The sequence below is a fragment of the Salvia hispanica genome, chromosome 1, assembly GCF_029641045.1.
Source record: "Salvia hispanica isolate PSC_SH4W2 chromosome 1, Shi_PSC_v1, whole genome shotgun sequence".
In the NCBI taxonomy this organism is placed as follows: domain Eukaryota; kingdom Viridiplantae; phylum Streptophyta; class Magnoliopsida; order Lamiales; family Lamiaceae; genus Salvia; species Salvia hispanica.
In genome coordinates this window covers 33,369,166-33,389,890 of record NC_142692.1, presented here as the reverse complement: position 1 = coordinate 33,389,890, position 20,725 = coordinate 33,369,166, and the positions used below count along the sequence as shown (strand labels likewise).

The window sequence follows — 20,725 nt, the reverse complement described above, 5'->3', positions numbered from 1 at the left end:
CTAATTTATTTTGTTTCCCTATAATTAATCTATGACCATGGTGTTAAATTTAATTAATTATTATAATCTATTCCAACAAAAAATAATCACACGGTATTTTCCATGACCATGGTGTTAAATTTAATTAGTTATTATAATCTATTCTAAATCTATACAATATATAAAATGAGAGTTTTGGAAAAATTTATAAAATTATCATTTAATTTAAAAATTATATTAAATATATAATTAAAGGCCTTAAAACATGGGATTAAGTGGAGAAGTGGGAGGTTTTAATTTGATTTGATTTATTCCACATATTATAAACATGTAACCTTTTTAATTTTTAGTTTCATCATTCTATTTTAACCGCTACCTCTTCCGTAATCTTCAGTCCAATATCACATACACGCGCATCAAGGAATTTAGGGTATCAGCGAAAAATGGTACTAATTCGATTATAATCTCTCATTGTTTTAGTTCTGCTAATAATCTTGAATTGGTGTTGCGAATTGCAGTAATATTAGAGGTTATGCATTGTAAGTATTACTCCTATTTTTTTTATGTATTGTATATGTGTTTAGATTTTTATCTGAGTCAGTGTTTAAATTCAATAATGTGGGTGTTGTTTTATTGATTGTTATTCTGTTTTACTGAGATGGTGCGATCGATTCATGCTTATTGATAATTTTCTACAATTACAATAGTTGTTGAGATGAACTTGTGGTTGCTATTGGAAGATGGATAAGTACTGGTATGGATTTATAGTTTTCTTGATTAGTGTTGTTTTATTTTTATATCAATTGGTTTATCTAATCAGATCATTCAAGGAACAATGAGATGAACTTGCGGTTGCTATTGGAAGATCGATTGGTACTGGTATGAATTTATAGTTTTCTTGATTAGTGTTTTTTATATCAACTAGTTTATCTAATCAGATCATTCAAGGATCAATTCCAACTTTCCTCTGCATATAGCTACATGTGATCTTCATCTTATTGATTGTGTAACTGTCATATGCCATCTCCTTTTTACCTAGAGATATCTTCTAATGTGAATCTTTTTACTTTTTAACAATTATTTGATGTAAGTTATGTAACTGTGAAATTTATAATGGGACTTCTGTATTATAAAATTTGGTTTTTATTTGACTGCTACTATTTATTAAATTTTATATAATATGATTTTTATTTGACTACTACTATTTATTCGTTCAAATAGTTTGCTTTTTTTTCCTTTTGTAAATAGTAGTATTACATTTTTCTTTATTTGTATGTCTTATTCTATTTCATCCACATATCTCCTCTTTTGTTATTTAAAGTATTTTATTGTATACTAATACATTTTAAAATAGCATACAATCATCTGCTAAAATATGAAATGTTTCATTGAGAGTAGGTTGAGAGAAGTATGGATATCTTTTTGTTGTTGTTTATTAATATATTTTTAATTGTTTATAATATTAGAAATACTTATTTTAATTAGTTTTTATCTGTAAATATATTTTTATACTACTTATTTACTCTATATTCTTTATTTTAAGTTAATATATCTTCATTATTTTAAAAATCTTTTGTCCTGTGCATAGCACAAGTGTTAACACTCGTTTTTATAAAAGGATGAATAGATGAAAAGTGCACATATTTTTATGGGACGAATGTGATTTCTTTTTTTATTCTTAACCCTCGTTTGACCGTTGATCTTTACGTGCGTCGGATTAGTAAGGGTGAAAGATGATTTTACACAATTTTAACGATTAACACTACAAAAAAAAAAAGTAAACTAAAAGCGTGGTAGGGGAGCCCCAAACATACGCTATGGGCCACCAATGCCCATGTTTCCCACTATAGTGGACATGACCAAGCCACCAAAAATTTATTTTTTTCCATTTTGTCTATATTTTAATTCTACTACATTTAAAATTGAAAAAATGCATACGAACTAAAATTAAAACAAAATCTTCGTTGTATTATACAAAGGGGTAAAATTATACAACGAAAATTCTTGACTTCTAATAAACTACTTTCCCAACGCATATCACGCTCTACGCCCTCCTCCCCTACGATTCCAAACCTCTTCTACCATATCAGCCTGCAGTGTCGTATGTGATGTTTCCCTCCGCATATCGGCGAACCGTTGGATCAAGTATGCATCACTACGCGGTACACCCATCTGCAGTGGGGCGGTTGCAACACCGTGACTCGTACTTGCACCCTCTTCCGGTGCCCAGTTCTCTGCAGAATATCCTTGTCCTCTATTATCATATTGTGCAATATGATACATGCATACATGATGGAGGCGACATCATTTTCGTGCCATTGTCGAACCGGGCACCGAAGAATGCCCCATCGCGATTGGAGGACACCAAAAGCACGCTCAACGTCCTTCCTAGCACTCTCTTGTTTGGCCGCAAAATAGGATTGTTTCGGCCCAACCAGCTGCCGGATCGTCTTGACAAACACGTGCCAACGAGGGTATATCCCATCGGCTAAGTAGTATGCCCTGTTGTACTGCGTCCCGTTGGCCATGAGTCTGACCGTCGGACCCTCACCCCGACACTCATCATTGAAGAGATGGGACGAATCTAGTACGTTGATGTCGTTGTTCGACCCTGCGACACCAAAATAGGCATGCCAGATTCGCAGTCGGTAGTCAGCAACAGCTTCCAGTATCATTGTTGGGTGTCTTCCTTTGAATCCAGATGTGAACTGCCCCTTCCAAGCAACCGGGCAGTTCCTCCACTCCCAGTGCATGCAATAGATGCTGCCCATCATCCCCGGAAAATTATGCACTCGCCCGTGCATATCTATCAATCTCTGGCACTCATCGGCATTTGGCTTCCGTAGATACTCCGGACCGAAGATGGTCTGGATACAATTACAAAACTGCCTCAGCGCCGTCAGAGCAGTTGTTTCACCCAACTGTAGGTATTCGTCGAACATATCAGCGGGTCCGGCATAGGCAAGCTGCCTAATTGCAGCGGTACACTTCTGATATGTCGACAACCCGGGTCGGCCGGTAGCATCATTGCGCAATGTGAAGCACTTGTACCGCTGCGCCAATGTATTCGCTATATGGATGAATAGCCGTTGCGACATTCTGAAGCGGCGACGGAAAATCTCTGCTGGGTAGCGGGGGTTATCACCAAAGTAGTCTTCTACCAACCGATGGTGTGCCCCGACATGGTCACGCCAGATGGTCCGTCGATGATAGAACGGGCGAACAAACGCCGCCGCCGCCTCCTCCTCTTCTGCTTCCCGTTGCACCTCTTGAACGAGTTCATCGAACTCCCTATCCACCAATTGTTGGAACTCATCGCCGTAACTCATTTTTCAAAAATATAATTGGTGATAAAATGAAAAGAGTGGAGATTGGAATGGTGTAAAAAATTGGGGAATAATGGGTACATTTGTAGAAGAAATTTAAAAAAAAAAAAAAAAATTCGGAAAAGGGGAGCCGCGGCTCGTGGCCGGCACTATAGGGGGGCCGTGGCTCGCGCCCAAGCGCCGCGGCGGCGCGCCCACGTCCACACCCCCCTCCCCACCCCTCTCACTATAGGGAGCCGCGGCTCGCGGCTCTCCCGTGGCCCGGCCGCGGCCCCTGTATAATGGACACTCTAAGTGTTCACCTGTGTTCATAGAGAGCTTAAACTATTGAAGTGTTGAAAATTATAAATTGTTTAGACTTTAGAGTTTTTCTTTTGCATAGATCTTATGAAGCAAAATTTGGAAATCACATATGAACTCACTCAAAGTACTATAAAAACTAAGACCAAGATGCAATTAAGCAATGAATATTGTTTAGGTGGCAAAAATACATTCGCAAGCGATGTTAGAAAAAATGTAAGGAGGTTTTGCTTAGTAAGTTTATAAATTGTGTAACACGTGTGAAATAGATCTGCTTGACATAGAATATAAGAGAACAATATGGGGAAGATGTAGAACTGAGAAACTAAAGAATCTCCATCATTATCGAGTTGGCCTATTTTATCTATAATTAATATGCAAGCACAATAGTTGAATCACCATTTAATAAAGCGAACAGATATTTACTTTTATGCATGACATTTTTTTTTTATCACTGAGATTCATGTTATGTTATTTGATTGAAATAAACTTCTTCGTCTTGCAAATTGTTATCCATCAATTTTTTTTCGAATTTACTATGTTTGAGCTTGAAAGTCCACTAGATACGTACTATTTTATCCTTGATGTGTGCATATAGATGGTTTTTTTTACGAATATTAGGAATTTGAGGTATTTTAATGAGATGATCTTTAGAAAGAAAATATGAAGTTTTTTTCTTCGTTTTTATTGGTTAAATTGTCATTAATTTTATTAGTTGTTAGAGTGTCCACAATAAACTAGCCGCAACGGTCTATTGCAAGCCGGAGGGGTGCCATGGTGCATGGGGGACAGTCGAGTACCCGACGGAGCCGTGTCGGGGCGGGGGGGGGGGGGGGGGGGGGGGGGGCGGGGGACGGCATTGCCGCGGTGGTCTATTGCGAGCCGAGCAACAGCCACGGTGGTATTGTCTTTAATTTAATTTTTTTAATTTTTATCTATAAAATATTTATTCCCAATTCATTTTTTTCATTCCATTTTATTTAATTTATTATTCTCTCTTACTTTACTTTCTCTCCACTTTAATAAGTACTAGTATTTATTATCATTTTTTCAAAACACGTGAAAAAAGAAGTGAGAGAGTAGTATTATCTATACAATATATAAAATGGGAGTTTTGGGGGTGTTTAGGAAAATAAGAGGACATTTAGGGGTATTTAGGGAAATGACTATTTAAAATAGATATTAAATGATCTAAAAATATATAAAACGTGTGATTAAGTAGTTGGTTATTTAATTTCCATATTTAATGGATTAGTGGTATAGTTAGTGTTATAAACTAATGGGTATAAATATCAATAAATTTTTATTTAAAATATAATTTAAAATAATAATTAGAGCTTATTGTTGCGATCGGGAGTTAATATTTCCAATCATAATTTGTTTTGATAAAAATTCTATCAAATTTGTAAACCATTTTTATTTAATTTATGATGTAAATGATAATATAATTATTCCTTTAATTTATTAACTCTCCATATAAGGAGTACTTTATTACTATAATTTTATACAATATATAAAAGGAGAGTTTTGGGGGTGTTTAGGAAAATAAGAGGAAATTTAGGGGTATTTAGGAAAATGACTATTTAAAATAGATATTAAAAGATCTAAAAATATATAAAACGTGTGATTAAGTAGTTGGTTATTTAATTTCCATAGTTAGTGGATTAGTGGTATAGTTAGTGTTATAAACTAATGGGTATAAATATCAATAAATTTTTATTTAAAATATAGTAATTTAAAATAATAATTAGAGCTTATTGTTGCGATCGGGAGTTAATATTTCCAATTATAATTTGTTTTGATAAAAATTCTATCAAATTTGTAAACCATTTTTTATTTAAATTATGATGTAAATGATAATATAATTATTCCTTTAATTTATTAACTCTCCATATAAGGAGTACTTTATTACTACTACAATTTACATTACAAAATATTTTACTATAAAATTTTACAAAGGGAGTTTCAATTATTATTTAAAATAATTTTTAGTGCAATATGATTATACTTCCTCCGTTCCACTTTAGCAGTCCCACTGACTTTTCTGCCCTCTTTTTGTAAAAATGATAAAAAATAGTTAAAGTGGAGAAATGATAAAGTAAGAAAGATAATAATATAGATAAGACTCTTCTCTATATTATTCTCTCTCTTAATTTACCATTTCTCCTATTTAACTATTTTTTATCATTTTTATAAAAAGATGGCAGAAAAGTCAATGAGACTGCTAAAGCGGGACATAGAGAGTTTTATAATTGAAAGTTAATAAATTTAAATTAAAAAATGACTTTCCAAATTTGATGATGTTTTAGTTAAAATGAATTATAACTAGAAATTGGTTACTCTACAACGAATTAGCTATAATTATAGTTTTAAATAAGAATTATTTTGATATTATATTAATTTGTAATAATATTAATAGTTAAATAGGTAAATTATTAAAAAAACTGTTTTATTTCTTGAGGAGGCGGGGTGTGATTGTTTCAATATAAATCGCCTATTTTAATGGATTACTTCTGGTTTGAATAAACTAAAATTTGTGAAAATTGCAACAAAACGCCGTCGTATTATTGGCACAGCTCTTTACTCTTCAACGGAGTACAAAAGTAAGGCAATTAGTTAAAATGCGTTCAGCTTCAAAGCCCGCAGAAGGATACGAGCTCTGAAATTCAGAGACACAGCGAAAGAGGCGTTTTTTGTCGAATTTATACCCGATAATCTCTAATTAGAAGGCCGGATTTTCGAAATCGGAAGCGTTTTTTGATTGAAAATCAGTTTCCAAGATCCTTCTCTTCAAATTTGCAGTCAATTTTGTATTTTGTTTATTGTTGGTCGAGCCTTTTCCTCCTTTCAAATTTCTTCACCAAATTGCGAATCAAAAGGAATTTCTGCAGAGAACAGCTCGGAATCAGGTCTTATGGACCCTAACATCATGAAATTCCTCGAAGAAGACGAGGTTAGTTCCCCGCCATAATGGTACATACTCATACAGGCTTTGCCAATTTGTGCCCTCTGAATTTGGGCATCTTCATTCTATTAACATTTATTTGCGTTTGTTGAGTTTTGATGCAACAACATTTTTATTTGGCAGGATGAAACTATGCATTCGGGCGCAGACGTGGAGGCTTTCACAGCGGAATTGAACAGAGACATTGAAGGGAATACTTCGATGCAGGAGGATCCCTCTGATTCCAGTGCCGGTAATTCTTAGTTTTGAGTCACTTTAATTTTGGTGCCAGACTTCTTTATGCCTTGCTAGCTTAGATATTTTATGGAGTTCCTCCTTTTACTGCTTAGACAAAGCATGAGGGTTTTCGAAAAAAGAAAGGAGAGATGAACTTGTGCATAGACTTCAATTTTATGGTTTAGATGGGTTTGAAGGAATTGAAAAGCTAGGGTCTTTAGCATGGCATTGAAGAGAAAATAGGTTTAGGGTATGTAATTGAGATAAATTGTGAAATTTGAGGTAAGCTTTTCCCAAGAAACCTATTTTATGCCAAACCCAAAATATAAGATTTAGCTGTACATGAAATGCATTGGAGAAAATTTTAGATGGAAAAGAAGGTATGGATAGCATGAAAGTTGAGATGTTTGAACATCCAATCCATGATAACTTTGTGGTCAAAAGCAGTACTCGTATTATTTTTTCTTTCATTCACTTTTGAGGCTTAGGTCTGTGTTCACCTCTGATATCTGACTATGTTCTTTCTTGGATTGAGTGGATTCACAAATTATGTGGAGCACTTCACTAAAATGATTTTCATCCTTTCTGAACAGAACAATGTGTTATGTAACCCATACACCTTTATTAACTTCTTTAATGAGTATTCTGAATGAACCGTATATCACTCATTTCCAAATTTATCATGTGGTTATAGCAAGTTTGTTTTTTATTACCTCACCTATATAAGGTTTTCGCAAGCTACTTCTATCGATTTATAACTAAGCATGAAGGATTATTTTGAATTATGACTGAAGAGATAGTGCCTGTTATCCCAGTTCAAAAATCTGTGGTATGAGACTGTTAGTTTTAGTTACTTATTTTAACACCTTCATTATTGACAACATTAAAATTTATGATTTTCCTCTTCCATGCAATTCAACCATCCCAGCAGCCTTGTCTCAAGGAAGCAGTCACATGACAAGTCAGTTTAATCCTCAGTGGCACACATCCAGTCATGACGGGACTGCTAAATTCCAGAGTGGGCAGGATATTGCAAACGTGGGAGAAAAGGACCAGCATTCTTCTGAAGTGGAGCTGCAAAGACAGGACTCCGGCTCTCAGAACAGAAAAGAGGACGATAACACCTCCCATGAGCCTAATCCCAACCAGCAGGACGAACGGAACACCTTCCCTTTACCCCAACCAGTGGGCGGGCAATCATCCGGAGAACAACCCGTCGATGCACAAGTTCTGGGTCATGAAACAAAGCCAGACAAAGAATTGCAGATGAACAAATTACAAATTGTTACCCATCAACCATCAATGACAGTGGGATCAAATGAGCAACAGACAAGTATGGGAATCAATAATGACCAAGTCTTGCCTTCATTGAGTCAGCAAACTACAGGAATGTCAACTACTAGTCAACAGGCAATATCCCCAGGGATGAGTAATCCACAGACCATGACGAGCAGTAGTCAACAGTCTGTTAGTGCATTAAAATTGAACAAACAAGTTCCTTTTGGCATGTTGCTTCCTATCATACAACCCCAACTTGACAAGGACAGAGCTATGCAACTTCACACTCTTTACTTTAAATTGAAGGTAGACTTATTGCTCTTTACTAGCAAAGAAATGTTTATCCTTCTAGAATGACCAAATCATACTTATTATCTTTATCCTGACAATCTGCTTTCAGAAAAATGAAATCTCTAAAGATGGATTTGTCCGGCATATGAGAAGTATTGTTGGAGACCAGATGTTAAAAATGGCTGTGTACAAACTGCAGACTCAGGTATGTTATGAGCATCATGTCATTTAATGCATTTATGGTTGTTTTGAATCCTTGAAATGCAGTCTGATCAACTGCAAAAATGATATTCAGGCTGCTAGGAACACACAAGCTGCTCCTAATCAATTTCAACCACAGCCTCAGGCCGGACGACAAATGCCTTCAGGTGGTGCAATTCTCTCTCAAAACCTAACCCGTCAAAAAGTTTCTTCAGACACCACATCTAATGCTAAATCTGCTAATTGCTTGTTTGTATCACAATGCCAACAGATTTGAGCAATTCAATAAGTGACAGTAATGCAACTAAATCACGTGAGATGGAGAGGCAAGCAGATTCACATGGAGCACAAGTAGGCCAGTTGTCAACTTCCACTTCAGGTTTAGGTCATGAGATGAAGCATCCTGCATTTCCAGCACAGGGGATTAATAAACAGCAGCATATGCAATTCTCACAGACATCTTTTCCAACATATGGAAGTGCTGGGAGTGGTTACCCGCCTTTCCAGACAACTAGTGCTGCATCTTCTGCACCTATCCGGCCACAACCTCATGATTCTCAGATGAGGCAGGCTCCATCTCATCCTAATATGGCTGTTAATCACTTGGGGCCAGCATCCCGGCCCATGAATGTGACAAACATGTCTACATTTGATAGGTCTCATTCTCTTACTGATCCAAAGAAAATTCCAGCTGGAAGTTTGTCTCACATGAATAGCAAACCAGCGCTGCAACAAAATCAAGTCCAGTGGCCACCATCCACCAGCAAAGAACAGAAAAATTCTATTACGTCATCCATGACTCATGTAAAGCAGGAACCATCGGATCAGTTAAATGAACACCAAAGATTGGGCAGTGCTGCTTCTGGGAATCTGAATTTGAAGGATGAATCTTTTGATATACAATCATCAAGAACGGGTCTCACAGCGCCCGCCACTCTGATGCCATCAAGCTCAGTTTCCTCTCCAAGTCCCAGCCTGATGGAGACCAACATTATGGTATTTGAGACTCTCTAGTTTTTCTGTTCTGTCATCCTCATGATTGGCTTCAGGCTAGACTAATGCAATTCCTATTTTGTGCACATGCTATGTACCAGAAATCGATAAACTTATATACTTGGGAGGCATGAACTTCTGATGTGCATGCTATATGGTTCTAGACCACCCTCACTGCATCTTTTTGGTTTGGTTTGGTTTGGTCTGGTTTGTTTCTTTCTTTTTTTTTGGGGGGGGGGGGGGGGGGGAGTTCCTTGTTCTCTTATTTTGTTTAGCAAACTCTTGTGCTTACATTTCAGGCTTGTTATATGTTTTTTCCTTAAGTTGTCATATATTTTATCTTTTATTTTTTTTCTTTCTCATCTTGTCAGTCAAGCTCTCGGATTCCTTCTCTAACAACTCCTGTTGGTCTTGGAAGTAATTCCAAGGCTCCCCTCAAAAAGCCTATGGCTGGCCAGAAGAAGCCAATGGAAGCCCCTGGCTCTTCACCTCCATCAAGGTGCAATATATTTTCATGGATCTACAAATTTGTTGATTAAAAACATATTGTTCTCAAGTTACTAATGGATTCTCATAAACTTGTTCCAACAGTAAGAAGCAAAAAGTGTCGGGATCCTTTGTTGATCAAAGCATTGAGCATCTCAATGATGTGACTGCAGTGAGCGGAGTCAACCTCAGGGTAACCCTCCTTCAACCTCAACATTATACTTGAAACATGATTATGTTTTTATTCATCACTCTGCCTTGTTTTTGCTTGTATTCCTTGTGCATTAAGTTGGTGGCTAGTATCTAGAACTGAAATTTGGTATGACTAAATCAAAATGAGTTTGGGGATGGAGTGATGGACATGAAGGAAAGGATAAAATGATTCCCATATTTGGTATCTATACAAAATGCAGTATGAATGAAATTATAATTTTTTTTTCTTTTGAGCTCAAACGATTGTAATTTCTTAATTGATTTCGTTACCACAACTGATATTTAGTAAATGTAGATATTGAATAAAATACACTTTGCTACTTACATGACATAAAATACATAAACAGGAGGAGGAGGAACAACTCTTTTCTGGATCCAAGGAAGACAGCCGGGTTTCAGAGGCATCTCGACGGGTTGTTCAAGAAGAAGAAGAGAAGTTGATATTGCAGAAGATACCACTTCAGAAAATGATGGTGGAGATAAGTTAGTATTTCCTAACTGACCATACTTTACTTGTTTTCATGAACTTCGTCCTCATTTTTTTAATTTGTGATCTGTATGCTTCCTGACAGTGGCAAAATGTGGTTTAAAGAATATGAGTAGTGATGTGGAGCGATGCTTGTCCTTGGTAAGATTGTGATAGCTTAAGTTGTGCTGTAAATGTGAATTTCCTATATCTTCTCTACCTATCGTGTGGCACACTAAAAGATACTCCATTTTACTATGTCGAAATATATTTCCTAGGCAGGCTATAACAAAATTTCCTCAATTTTTACACAAGCATCAGTAAACTATCTAATTTATTTTTTTGGCATATTTCCTTTAGTGCACAGAAGAGAGAATGCGTGGAATCCTATCTAACGTGATCAGACTTTCAAAACAGGTTACTTTCTAAGATTCACTTTCTATAATGTGCTCATTTTTCTTCTTATGATATGTCTGGAGCGATCAGCGAAGTATGCATCTTCATATTAATTACTTATGTTTATCTGTCTAATTTCTTGTAAATTTTGCAGCGAGTTGATGTGGAGAAGTCAAGGCACAAGACTGTTATCACCTCTGATGTTCGACAACAGATTATGGCCATAAATTCCAAAGCTCGTGAAGATTGGGAGAAAAAGCAGGCTGAAACTGAAAAGTCGCAGAAACTCAGTGAAGTAATTATCACGTCCTACCATTTTCAGTTCCCATGTGACCTCTGTAGAAACTGTGTGAACTTTGTATCTTGATTTTGTTAATTTGCAGTCGGAAAGTAGTACAGGAGCTGATGGTGATAAGGATAAGGATGACAGTCGTGGAAAGTCGGTGAAGGTATTCATACTAAAATTTCTCCAAAGCTGCATATGATGCGGAAATAGCATTAATGGAAGTCCTTTCTTGTCATGCAGGTTAATAAAGAGGAAGATGATAAAATGCGCGCAACAGCTGCAAACGTTGCTGTTCGAGCTGCTACTGGAGTGGGTGATATCACATCAAGATGGCAATTAATGATTGAGGCCAAGCAGAAACAGGGAGGGTCTGATACGTCATCTACTCCCCAGACTAACAAAGACGTGGGACGAAAGCCTTTAGCAACCTCTACAAGAAACACAAGGGAAAATCAAGAATCCGAAAAGCGGGATCCTTCTGCTGCTCTCACAACTCCTGGTAAGTTGGTAATATTGCTAGCAGAAGTAGTTAAAGCATAATTGCCTGAAAATTGCAAAATGTCAATACTACTCTCGCAGGACCTAGAACGTTAACTATACGCTCCATAATACAGTATATAGATTACACTTCACTCAAGCATTGTCATTTTATTTTAATCTTGTTAAAACGAAGAGACAAGGTTCGGTAGCACTCAGGAAACATATTGTGCGACCTAGATATGTTATCGAACTGGTGTTATTAGGGAAACTGCTTAAGCCTGTTGATCTTATTGTCATTGTCTGTGAAAATTCAGTGTATCAGATACCTCAAGTTGTATTCAACTTGATACCATGCATTACTTGGAGACTTGCTGACTTGTCATAATGCATACAGCGTCAATCAGAAAAGTGGCACGAAATCAAGTTGTTGTACCACGGGTGGCTAGGAGCGTTTCAGTGAAGGACGTGATTGCTGTATTAGAAAGAGAGCCTCAAATGGCAAAATCCACATTGCTCTACCGCCTATATAACAGGGTTAGTGCCGATGCTCCCAGCGAATAACTCAAAGGGCCCGTTTGGTTGTCAAGATAAAGACATAATCAATCTGAGAGTGTCATTTGCGTTAGAGTTGGCGATGATGCTCCTTACTCCATAGATTAGCAGTTGTTGTTTCCGATCAATTTATCTGGATCCTTAATTATATAAATTAGAAAGAATAAATTAGTTTTAGAGACTTGTTTTTGGGTCTTTTAACCATATACTAGTATGTTCAGCTATAGTTATATAATAGGAGTAATTGTTTAAGCCAGTGTTTGTTAAAATGCAAATATTACTCAATTCTTCTTAAAAAATTGTCTCCTTTAGTTATTTTACTCCCAAATTGTCCACGGTCTATTTTTGGAAACATTTTCATCATACATTACACTACATATAAAATGGGCTCAATAAAATGGACTCATTAATCTAGTAACACTCTTTCAATTATTTTTCTCATTCTCTCATATTTTACTAATTTCACCTTAAAATTTATATTGCCCCAAAATTCCCTATTTCTAGTAAAGCACAAAAATTTCTTGTTGCCACATCAAAAACATAATTGTTGATAAAATTTTGCAGCCACAAGGAGACACAATTTATCTATCTATTTTGTGTTTTAACAATACGATGGCAAATTATCAAATAAATTACGGAAGATTATTAAATTATGGTACGTCCCACACTTTTCAAAATCTGAAATATAAATCACGAAAGATTATTTTTTTTGCAATTATCTCATCCTTCCCTTTTCATTTTTCAGCAAGTTATGCATTGATGTAGCAGCCGGTTTAAAACACCTGGACAAAAACATCGTTTTGAACTTAATTAGATGTTTGTTTTGCCCAGCGCCATTTTATTAATTTGTTTTAAACTGGGTGCTACAATAGCGTATAAACGTCGGAAATGATTGCAAAAATTTCGTGATTTAATTTTTAATTATGAAAATTATGAGACTGACTTGAATTTGATCATCTTTTGTAGTTTATTTAGTATTTCACCCAAAATAATGTATATAGATGTATAATAACTGTTAATAAAAAAAATGCAAGAATCAGATAAAAATGTGCGATTATAATAATGATAACTGATAAGCTAATAATAAAATTACAAAAATGATAAATTCTAAAGCTTTCAAGTTTCAACTCATTTTCCCCTTCATTCAAACTCAATAAGAAAGAAAGATGCGCAGAAGCGTTGTTGATCTGATTCGATCAAGAGTTTTTGCTTCTTCAAGATCACACAAATCAGGCCGCATTCTCATTCCCCCACTCTCTCTCCCCTCCTCCTACTTCCACAGCGACAGGCACACTCCCTTCCCGCCAAGGCAGCCTAGAATAGATTTCAGCTGCGTCAGAGAATTAAGCGATGCCATCCGCTTGTTTCACGAGATGCTGCGAATTCGTCCGCACCCTTCAGTCGTCGATTTCACGAAACTGTTGAATTCCATGGTGAAATTGAAGCACTACTCCGTCGCCCTCAACCTGTTCGACGAAATGCGCCTGAGGGGTGCCCCGGTGAATGAGTACACATTGAGCATCGCTATCAATTGCTATTGCCTTCTTCGACGTGTCGACTTCGGTTTTGCTATAATGTGGCAAATGTGGCAACATTCTGCACCCTCATTAAAGGTCTCTTCTTGGATGGTAAGCCCGATGAGGCCATGAAATTGTTCAAGAAGCTTTTGCGTTTCCGAATATGCGAGCCTAATGATGTGATGATTCTGACTTTGATAGATGGGCTTTGCAAAGCTGATGAAATTGGTGCAGCTGGTGATTTGCTTAGTAGACTTGAAAGAACTAGGTGGAGACCTAATGTTAAGGCTTATAACGCGTTGCTTGACGGCTTGTGCCAGGGCGGGATGGTGGATGACGCTCTCCAACTTTTCTCGAGGATGGTTGAAAAGCGTGTTTTGATTGCTGTTTTCAAGTATAATTCGATGATAAAGGGGTTGTGCGATGCTGCTAGGATGAAGGACGCGAGGGATTTGTTGAATGATGTAGCGAATGCTAATGTATCGTTGGATGTTGTTACTTTTGGTATAGTGATAGATGTTTAATGCAGGGAAGGAAAGATGAAAGAGACCGAGGATGAACTTAAAGTTATGTTGGGACGGAATATCCGTCCCAACGTCTTCATTTATAGTGCATTGATAGATGGATATTGTTTGCGAGGGGAAATGAACAGAGCACGAGAGGTTTTTGATTCCATAGTAGAGAAGGGGCTTAAACCCGATATCATATGCTATAGCACCTTAATAAACGGATACTGCAAAATGGGACGAGTGGATGAAGCTTTGCTTCTTTTCCACGACGTGCCTAGTAAAGGTTTGGAGCATAATACGCATACGTACAATTCCATGATACACGGATTATTTAGTAAAGACAGATTTGTTGACGGGTGGGAGCTTTTCAAGGATATGGAAGCTCAGCGAGTGAATCATAGCTTGTATACGTTTAATATCTTGTTGGATGGGTTGTGCAGGAACGGGGAAACTAATAAAGCTCTTATGCTACTACGCATGATGGAAGTGAAAGGAGTTAATCCCGATATAGTCTCGTATGGGGCTTATGTTAATGGATTATGCAAGAATGGAAAATTTGATGTTGCAAGAGAACTTTTCGACAAGCTTCCTTCTAGAGGTTTGCAACCCGATGTTCGTATGTATAATATGATCATTGGTTCATTTTGTCGCGAAGGGTCTGTGGAGGAAGTAAAACGTTTGCTCGTAGAGGTGAAGAACCGTGGTTGTGCGCCCAACACGGTGACGTACAACATTATTGTGCAGAGTTTGTTAAGGAGAAATGAGCTTCACATGATTGAACCTTTCTTGGAAAATATCTCCTCGACAGATTCTTAAAGGAAAATGTATATCATAGTAGTAGTAGTTAATTTCGTATCATATTTTACATTCCTGCCGTCTCAATTTTGATATTCGAATTAAAAAGACGAAATTATATTTTTGTATATAAAAAGTTGGGAACATACAAAAAACAATTCAAATATAGATATGGGCCTGTCCAGAGCAATTCTAAAGTTGGGCCTCCAGTCCTGGGTTATAGTTATATGTTGGCTTTGACGGCAAGCCCATATAAAGTTCCTTAGCATTTGTACAAGGGTGGTTCTAATCTTAGCTTCCCATTTTATACAAAGATTCACTACTGGTATTAGCTTATAAATACATAAGTTTTTGTGAAATCATAAATTGTAAGAATAAAAACTAAATTTGAAGTTGAAGTGGATATGAGATTTGTCTGCCTCAAATCACTATATACTAGTCATAGTATAACACAACTAAACCAAGAAGAAGAAAATATAAAAAAAAATGGTAGTGGACAGAAGGAATATTTAATTAGATTCCTTATAAAAGCAAGGAGAAGAAAATAGAATCCTAGATAGAATATGATAAAAACTCTCCAACGTGTAGCCCTTTGAACACACCCCCAATTCAGATTCACTCTCCTCACTTTTGGGATCCCTTTTTCTCTCTCTCTTACTTCTAACAAACAATTCTCTCTCTCTCTCACACACACACACACTCCCCCGCCTTTCCCTTTCCCTCTTTCCCCCCAATTTTTCCTTCCGCGCTCCACCCCACAAAAAACCCTAGTTTCCTCCCCCGAATTCCCCACCTCCCCCTCTCCCCTGGCTAATTTACCCGCGAAAATTGGAATTCAGGTGAAACCATGGACGATTCGGAGCAGAATAAGCTGTTTGTCGGGGGCATTTCGTGGGACACGACGGACGATGTGCTCAGGGACCATTTCGGCAACTACGGCGTCGTTTTGGGCTCCGTGATTGCTCGGGATCGGGATTCCGGTCGCCCCAGGGGCTTCGCTTTCGTCACCTTTTCCGAATCTTCCGCCGTCGACCGCGCTCTGCAGGATTCCCATCAAATTCTCAGCAGAACGGTCTGCTCCTTCTTAATTATACTTTTTATATTTGCTCTCGTTTGCTTTATTTTGTCGGCTGATTTTATATTCTTTAAAATTCTCTCTTTTTCGCGCTTCTGTGTATGTCAATTAGTATTTTTTTCTCTTTCCTTTTTGTTTTTTTCCAGTGCATGTCTGGATAAATTGGATTCTACTTTCTCGCTGCTCTATTTTCATACTAGTGTTTTGCAAATGGAGGAGTATTTTATGGCTGTTTGCAGGTTTTTGTCATGAGTTTCCTTTTTGATGTTAAAATGTTTTACTTTTCTGGTATATTGAAAACTTGATACTATTGTTCATTGGCTGGAGTTGTTTAACCTTTCAAGCTTTTGTATGACTCATTCTTATAGGTGGAAGTCAAAAGGGCCATTCCCAGAAGCGAACAACAAAGTCAACAACACAATAACAGGGGATTGAGTAGGAATAACAGTAGGGCTAACTGTAGGAGCAACGAGCAGTTTAGGACGAAGAAGATTTTTGTAGGGGGTTTATCGGCTAACTTGACTGAAGAAGAATTCAGAGGTTACTTTGAGAACTTTGGTAGGATTACTGATGTAGTTGTGATGCATGATAATCTGACTCATAGGCCGAGGGGATTTGGTTTTATTACCTTTGACTCAGAGGATTCTGTAGAGGAAGTTATGCAGAAGAATTTCCACGAATTGACTGGAAAGCTTGTTGAGGTTAAAAGGGCTGTGCCAAAGGATGGACTTGGTAGTGGTAGCGTTGGTTATAATGGAAGATTAGGTGGCGGAAGGAGCCCTACTAGCTTCAATTCTTATCAGCAGGGGAGTTACACACCTTATAGTTCTAGATTTGGGTATTTCCCTGGTTACGGTGGTAATGTGGCTGGCTACCCATATGGAGCTGGGATATTTGGTGGTGGATATCCTCCTTCTGGAGGGTATGGTGGAATTAGTTACGGTCTCGCTCCAATTGCTCCGAGGAGTCCTTGGAATCCAGCGATGGTTGGTGTCAGGGGAAGTTTCCTGCCTTATGGAAGTTGTGCTCCTGTCTATCCCTCCTATGTGAATGGCGGGCCTGGAGTGATGGGACTGTCTATTAACGGATATGGTGGGATCTTGGGTGGAGATGCTCAACACACAGCTGAATCAACACCCCCTCAGACTGGTATAAATAATGTAGATGCCAATTCTTTTGGTTCTGGAAGAAACTTTGGAGGTGTGGCTAGCAAACAGAGTCACAGAGTTAGTGATATGTCTTACCAAGCTGCTAACTCAAGCTGACTGCTTGACGTCTTGATTGTGGATATTGACATGTTAGAAGGTTCTCCCACTGGCGGAGTTGGTTATCATTATTCCAATGTCCATGTGCTAGATCTGTTTCAAATTCTTTGAAAGATTTGGTGTGTTTTCCTGTTTTTAATTTTAAAAATCAATGGAATCTGGATTCAGTTATTGTAATATAATTTATTCATAAATTTATTTTTTTCATACAGTGTTTCTGATCTGTTTGACACAGTTTGGTTTGATCAAGCTAGCTGAAGGTATGCCCTGACTCGCTGTTGCTTGGATGATGCTTGTTAGTATGGTTCTCGTTTATTACGTTCAGTCTTGTTTTGAAGTGGGTTTCAGAAATGTGTTGAACTGATTTTCGAGTCAGCTGTGTGATAATCTTTGGTGGTCATATGTATCTACTTTGTGCAGTGCTTATGATAAATCCGAGTTCCTCTGTAAACTGTCAAGTGAAATGAATATCTGCACTCTTGTTGAGTGTAAATCATTTTGTCACCATAAGTTGTCTTTGTGTTTCATATTAGCTATTGAAGAACAGAAGAAGCAGAGGTTGTGGGACTTGTTTTGTGGTGACAAGTGTTGTATAGCAATTTTCAATTGTGAAGGATATGCTTTTACTCCAATGAATTATGAAATACAGATGCATTAATGTTGATGTTCAGTATTTCCCTCAATTATATCATCAAATTATGAACAACTTTGCCACCGGAATACGATTTCAAGCATTGAAGTGAGCTTGAATTATTGGCCACCAAGAATTAATTGCTTTCAAAGATTGAGTTTACTGAGCTATGAATTTAGGTACTTAATTGTTCAAACACGTTTCTTTTACTAGTTACTATGAAAGCCAAACACAGCGCTTGCATCGGCCATTAAATCAACACCTCATCAAACATATAGTACTAACTACTTGTATATTTTCATTAGTGCTAACTAAGTACTTTTAAAATGTTAATTGCATCTCGTAAGCTTTAAAATAACAAATTTATGTGATGTAAGAGTTTTATTGCTTATTTCTGTTGTGTAAAAAATCAATAATAGTTCTAATCCGACTTATTGATTAAAAGAAGAAAGAAAAACCTCTTATCAACAACTATGTTGTCTTGTTTAATTTTTGATTAACGTTAAAAATTGTCTGAAAAATTAAGTAAAGCATAGAATTTCAAAATTTCAAAGAAAAAGAGCAAGAAAAAAAGAGAGGCGTCATTGAGTTGGAGAAGCAACTTGTCGTCTTCTTTAATGATTTCACTAGTTTTTAATGATTTCAGACGCATCACCACTCGATAAACTGGGGATTGTAGTTTCGCAGCGGGTCAGTTTTTTGTCCTATACTTGAGTAGCTCATCGCTTGTGTTTTTGTCTGCTTACTTAGTTTCATCTTCTTTTACTCGCCAGATTAAAACTTCATCTAATAAACATCTACTCTAAAATTACAATTGCTACATCCGGTTCCCACTCTTCCAAATAATCATATCCTCTAGCCTATCCACATACTTACAAAACGTCTAATATATTCCTCCATTCTGTTTATTGCTACCATGATTTTTATAAGATTGATACAACCACCACCAATTTTACTGCCATATATACACTATAGTTGGTGAGAAGATGGTGATGAACACATCAATTCTTTTAGAGTCTAAAATTTAAAACCATTTGTTCATCTAAATTTTTTTCTGAAGGTTCAATCTTAAAATCATTTGAAACCATTTGTTTGTTTCATTTAATTTGCTAACATTTGCACATGACATCAGATATGTTGAACTTGGTTTGAATAATTTATATAGATGACGATTTATGCTTAGGAAACCGGAGTTTGCTATCATCGTAGAATGAGTCCCATGCTTGTTTTGAACGACGGGGAAAGCTTGCAGCCACTACCTGTATCTCAAGGATGAATGGATGCAGGGCCGGGTTGGGTCGGATCACCCTAACGTCATCCCACTAGCACTAGAAAATTCTATTAGAGCACTCCCAATGGAGTTCCCTTATTTCTCCCTTATTTCTCCCTAACTCCTGCCACATCAGCGCCACATCAGCATCACATTTTATCCCCAGTTTTTAGCCAACCCCTACAATGGTTTCTCCCTTATTTCTCCCTTATTTCTCCCTAACTCAACATTTCATTTTTACATCATCACTAATTTAATTGTTTTATTTTTATATATAATAAAGCTAGCTTATTTAATTTATAAAGATAAATCAAATAAATAGTAATAAAGTTCGTTGTATTAAACACGGGTACACATTACAACGAAGAAAATTAAAAAAAAAAAAAGTACACGAATGGAAATAAAAAATCAAAAAAAAAATTCAAAGAAAAAAAAATTCAAGGGCGGTGGGCGCGGTTTCTATTTGCCCACAATTCTTCGATGATATCGTGTTGTAGTGCTTGATGGGCCTCCTTCTGGTGTATGTCCATGAACGCCTGGAACCGTTCATGTTCGTTGTGCGGTACACCCTGGCGGGCGGAAGATATAGTTGTTGATTGGGTTGTTGGCGAAACCCGCTACATCCCATCCGGTGGGAGCGGGAGGTACCTCTTCTTCGGAAGAAGAATGTGATATTTCCTCGTCGGACTGAGCACGAGACGATGAATCAGAACTCATTTAATAAAGATGGAGAGAAAAAAGATTGAAAATTTGTGTGAATGAAGTTTGTGGGTGATGAATGGAGGAAGAGGATGAAATATTTATAGGGGTGGGATAAAATAGCCGTTCGGCCAAAAAAAAAAAAAAAAATTTTAAAAATCGCCGATTATCGCCGAGCGTCGCCCACAGTGGCCGGCGATCGCTCGGCGATAATCCGGCGATAAATCGCCACTCGGCGAAGCAACGGTAACATTATCGCCGAATTATCGCCGACTTCGCCACAATGGCCGGCGATAATTCGGCGATAATCGGCGATTTATCGCCGAGAATTCGCCACCTCCATTGGGAGTGCTCTTAGAGTCATAGTATTTCTGAATTCTATTTCCCGGATCCGTCATTGTATACGCTCTATGAATTAGAAAATTTTGCAGTCGCTACAATTTTCTATCCAAAGCTATACTCCCTCCGTTTCATATTAATAGAGTCATTTTTCTATTTTGGTAAGTTCCAAGTTAATTGTGTTGTTTCTATTTTTG

The 20,725-nt window shown here is 37.2% G+C and overlaps 2 protein-coding genes and 1 pseudogene across 9 annotated transcripts; all 3 read left to right on the top strand.

Moving 5' to 3' along the window:
• Positions 1 to 6,228: 6,228 nt before the first annotated feature.
• Positions 6,229 to 12,684, top strand: TAF4 (TBP-associated factor 4). Of its 4 annotated transcripts, XM_048124369.2 has the most exons (16): positions 6,230 to 6,558; positions 6,694 to 6,802; positions 7,715 to 8,370; positions 8,465 to 8,560; positions 8,651 to 8,723; positions 8,828 to 9,122; positions 9,213 to 9,552; positions 9,921 to 10,048; positions 10,141 to 10,228; positions 10,596 to 10,731; positions 10,821 to 10,876; positions 11,075 to 11,131; positions 11,265 to 11,405; positions 11,494 to 11,559; positions 11,637 to 11,895; positions 12,271 to 12,684. In XM_048124369.2, exons 1-16 carry the CDS (start codon positions 6,520 to 6,522, stop codon positions 12,435 to 12,437), a joined length of 2,706 nt encoding a protein of 901 aa, XP_047980326.1. In that variant the 5' UTR covers positions 6,230 to 6,519; the 3' UTR covers positions 12,438 to 12,684. The 4 variants fall into 4 exon arrangements, with proteins under 4 accessions (XP_047980327.1, XP_047980326.1, XP_047980325.1 ...); XM_048124370.2 differs by having other exon boundaries at positions 6,229 to 6,558; positions 8,828 to 9,552; positions 12,191 to 12,329; XM_048124368.2 differs by having other exon boundaries at positions 7,718 to 8,370; positions 8,828 to 9,552.
• An 862-nt stretch (positions 12,685 to 13,546) lies between these two features.
• On the top strand, positions 13,547 to 15,368 carry LOC125220854 (uncharacterized; annotated as a pseudogene).
• A 484-nt stretch (positions 15,369 to 15,852) lies between these two features.
• LOC125218316 (heterogeneous nuclear ribonucleoprotein 1-like) lies at positions 15,853 to 18,259 on the top strand. Of its 5 annotated transcripts, none has more exons than XR_007175939.2 (4): positions 15,853 to 16,321; positions 16,693 to 17,708; positions 17,802 to 17,849; positions 18,123 to 18,259. XR_007175939.2 is itself a non-coding variant. In XM_048119962.2 (2 exons), the coding sequence occupies exons 1-2, from the start codon at positions 16,097 to 16,099 to the stop codon at positions 17,587 to 17,589; spliced, it is 1,122 nt and encodes a 373-aa protein (XP_047975919.1). In that variant the 5' UTR covers positions 15,853 to 16,096; the 3' UTR covers positions 17,590 to 17,796. The 5 variants fall into 5 exon arrangements, 1 of the variants encoding a protein (XP_047975919.1); XR_007175938.2 differs by having other exon boundaries at positions 18,010 to 18,259; XR_007175937.2 differs by having other exon boundaries at positions 17,825 to 18,259.
• The last annotated feature ends 2,466 nt before the right edge of the window (positions 18,260 to 20,725 follow it).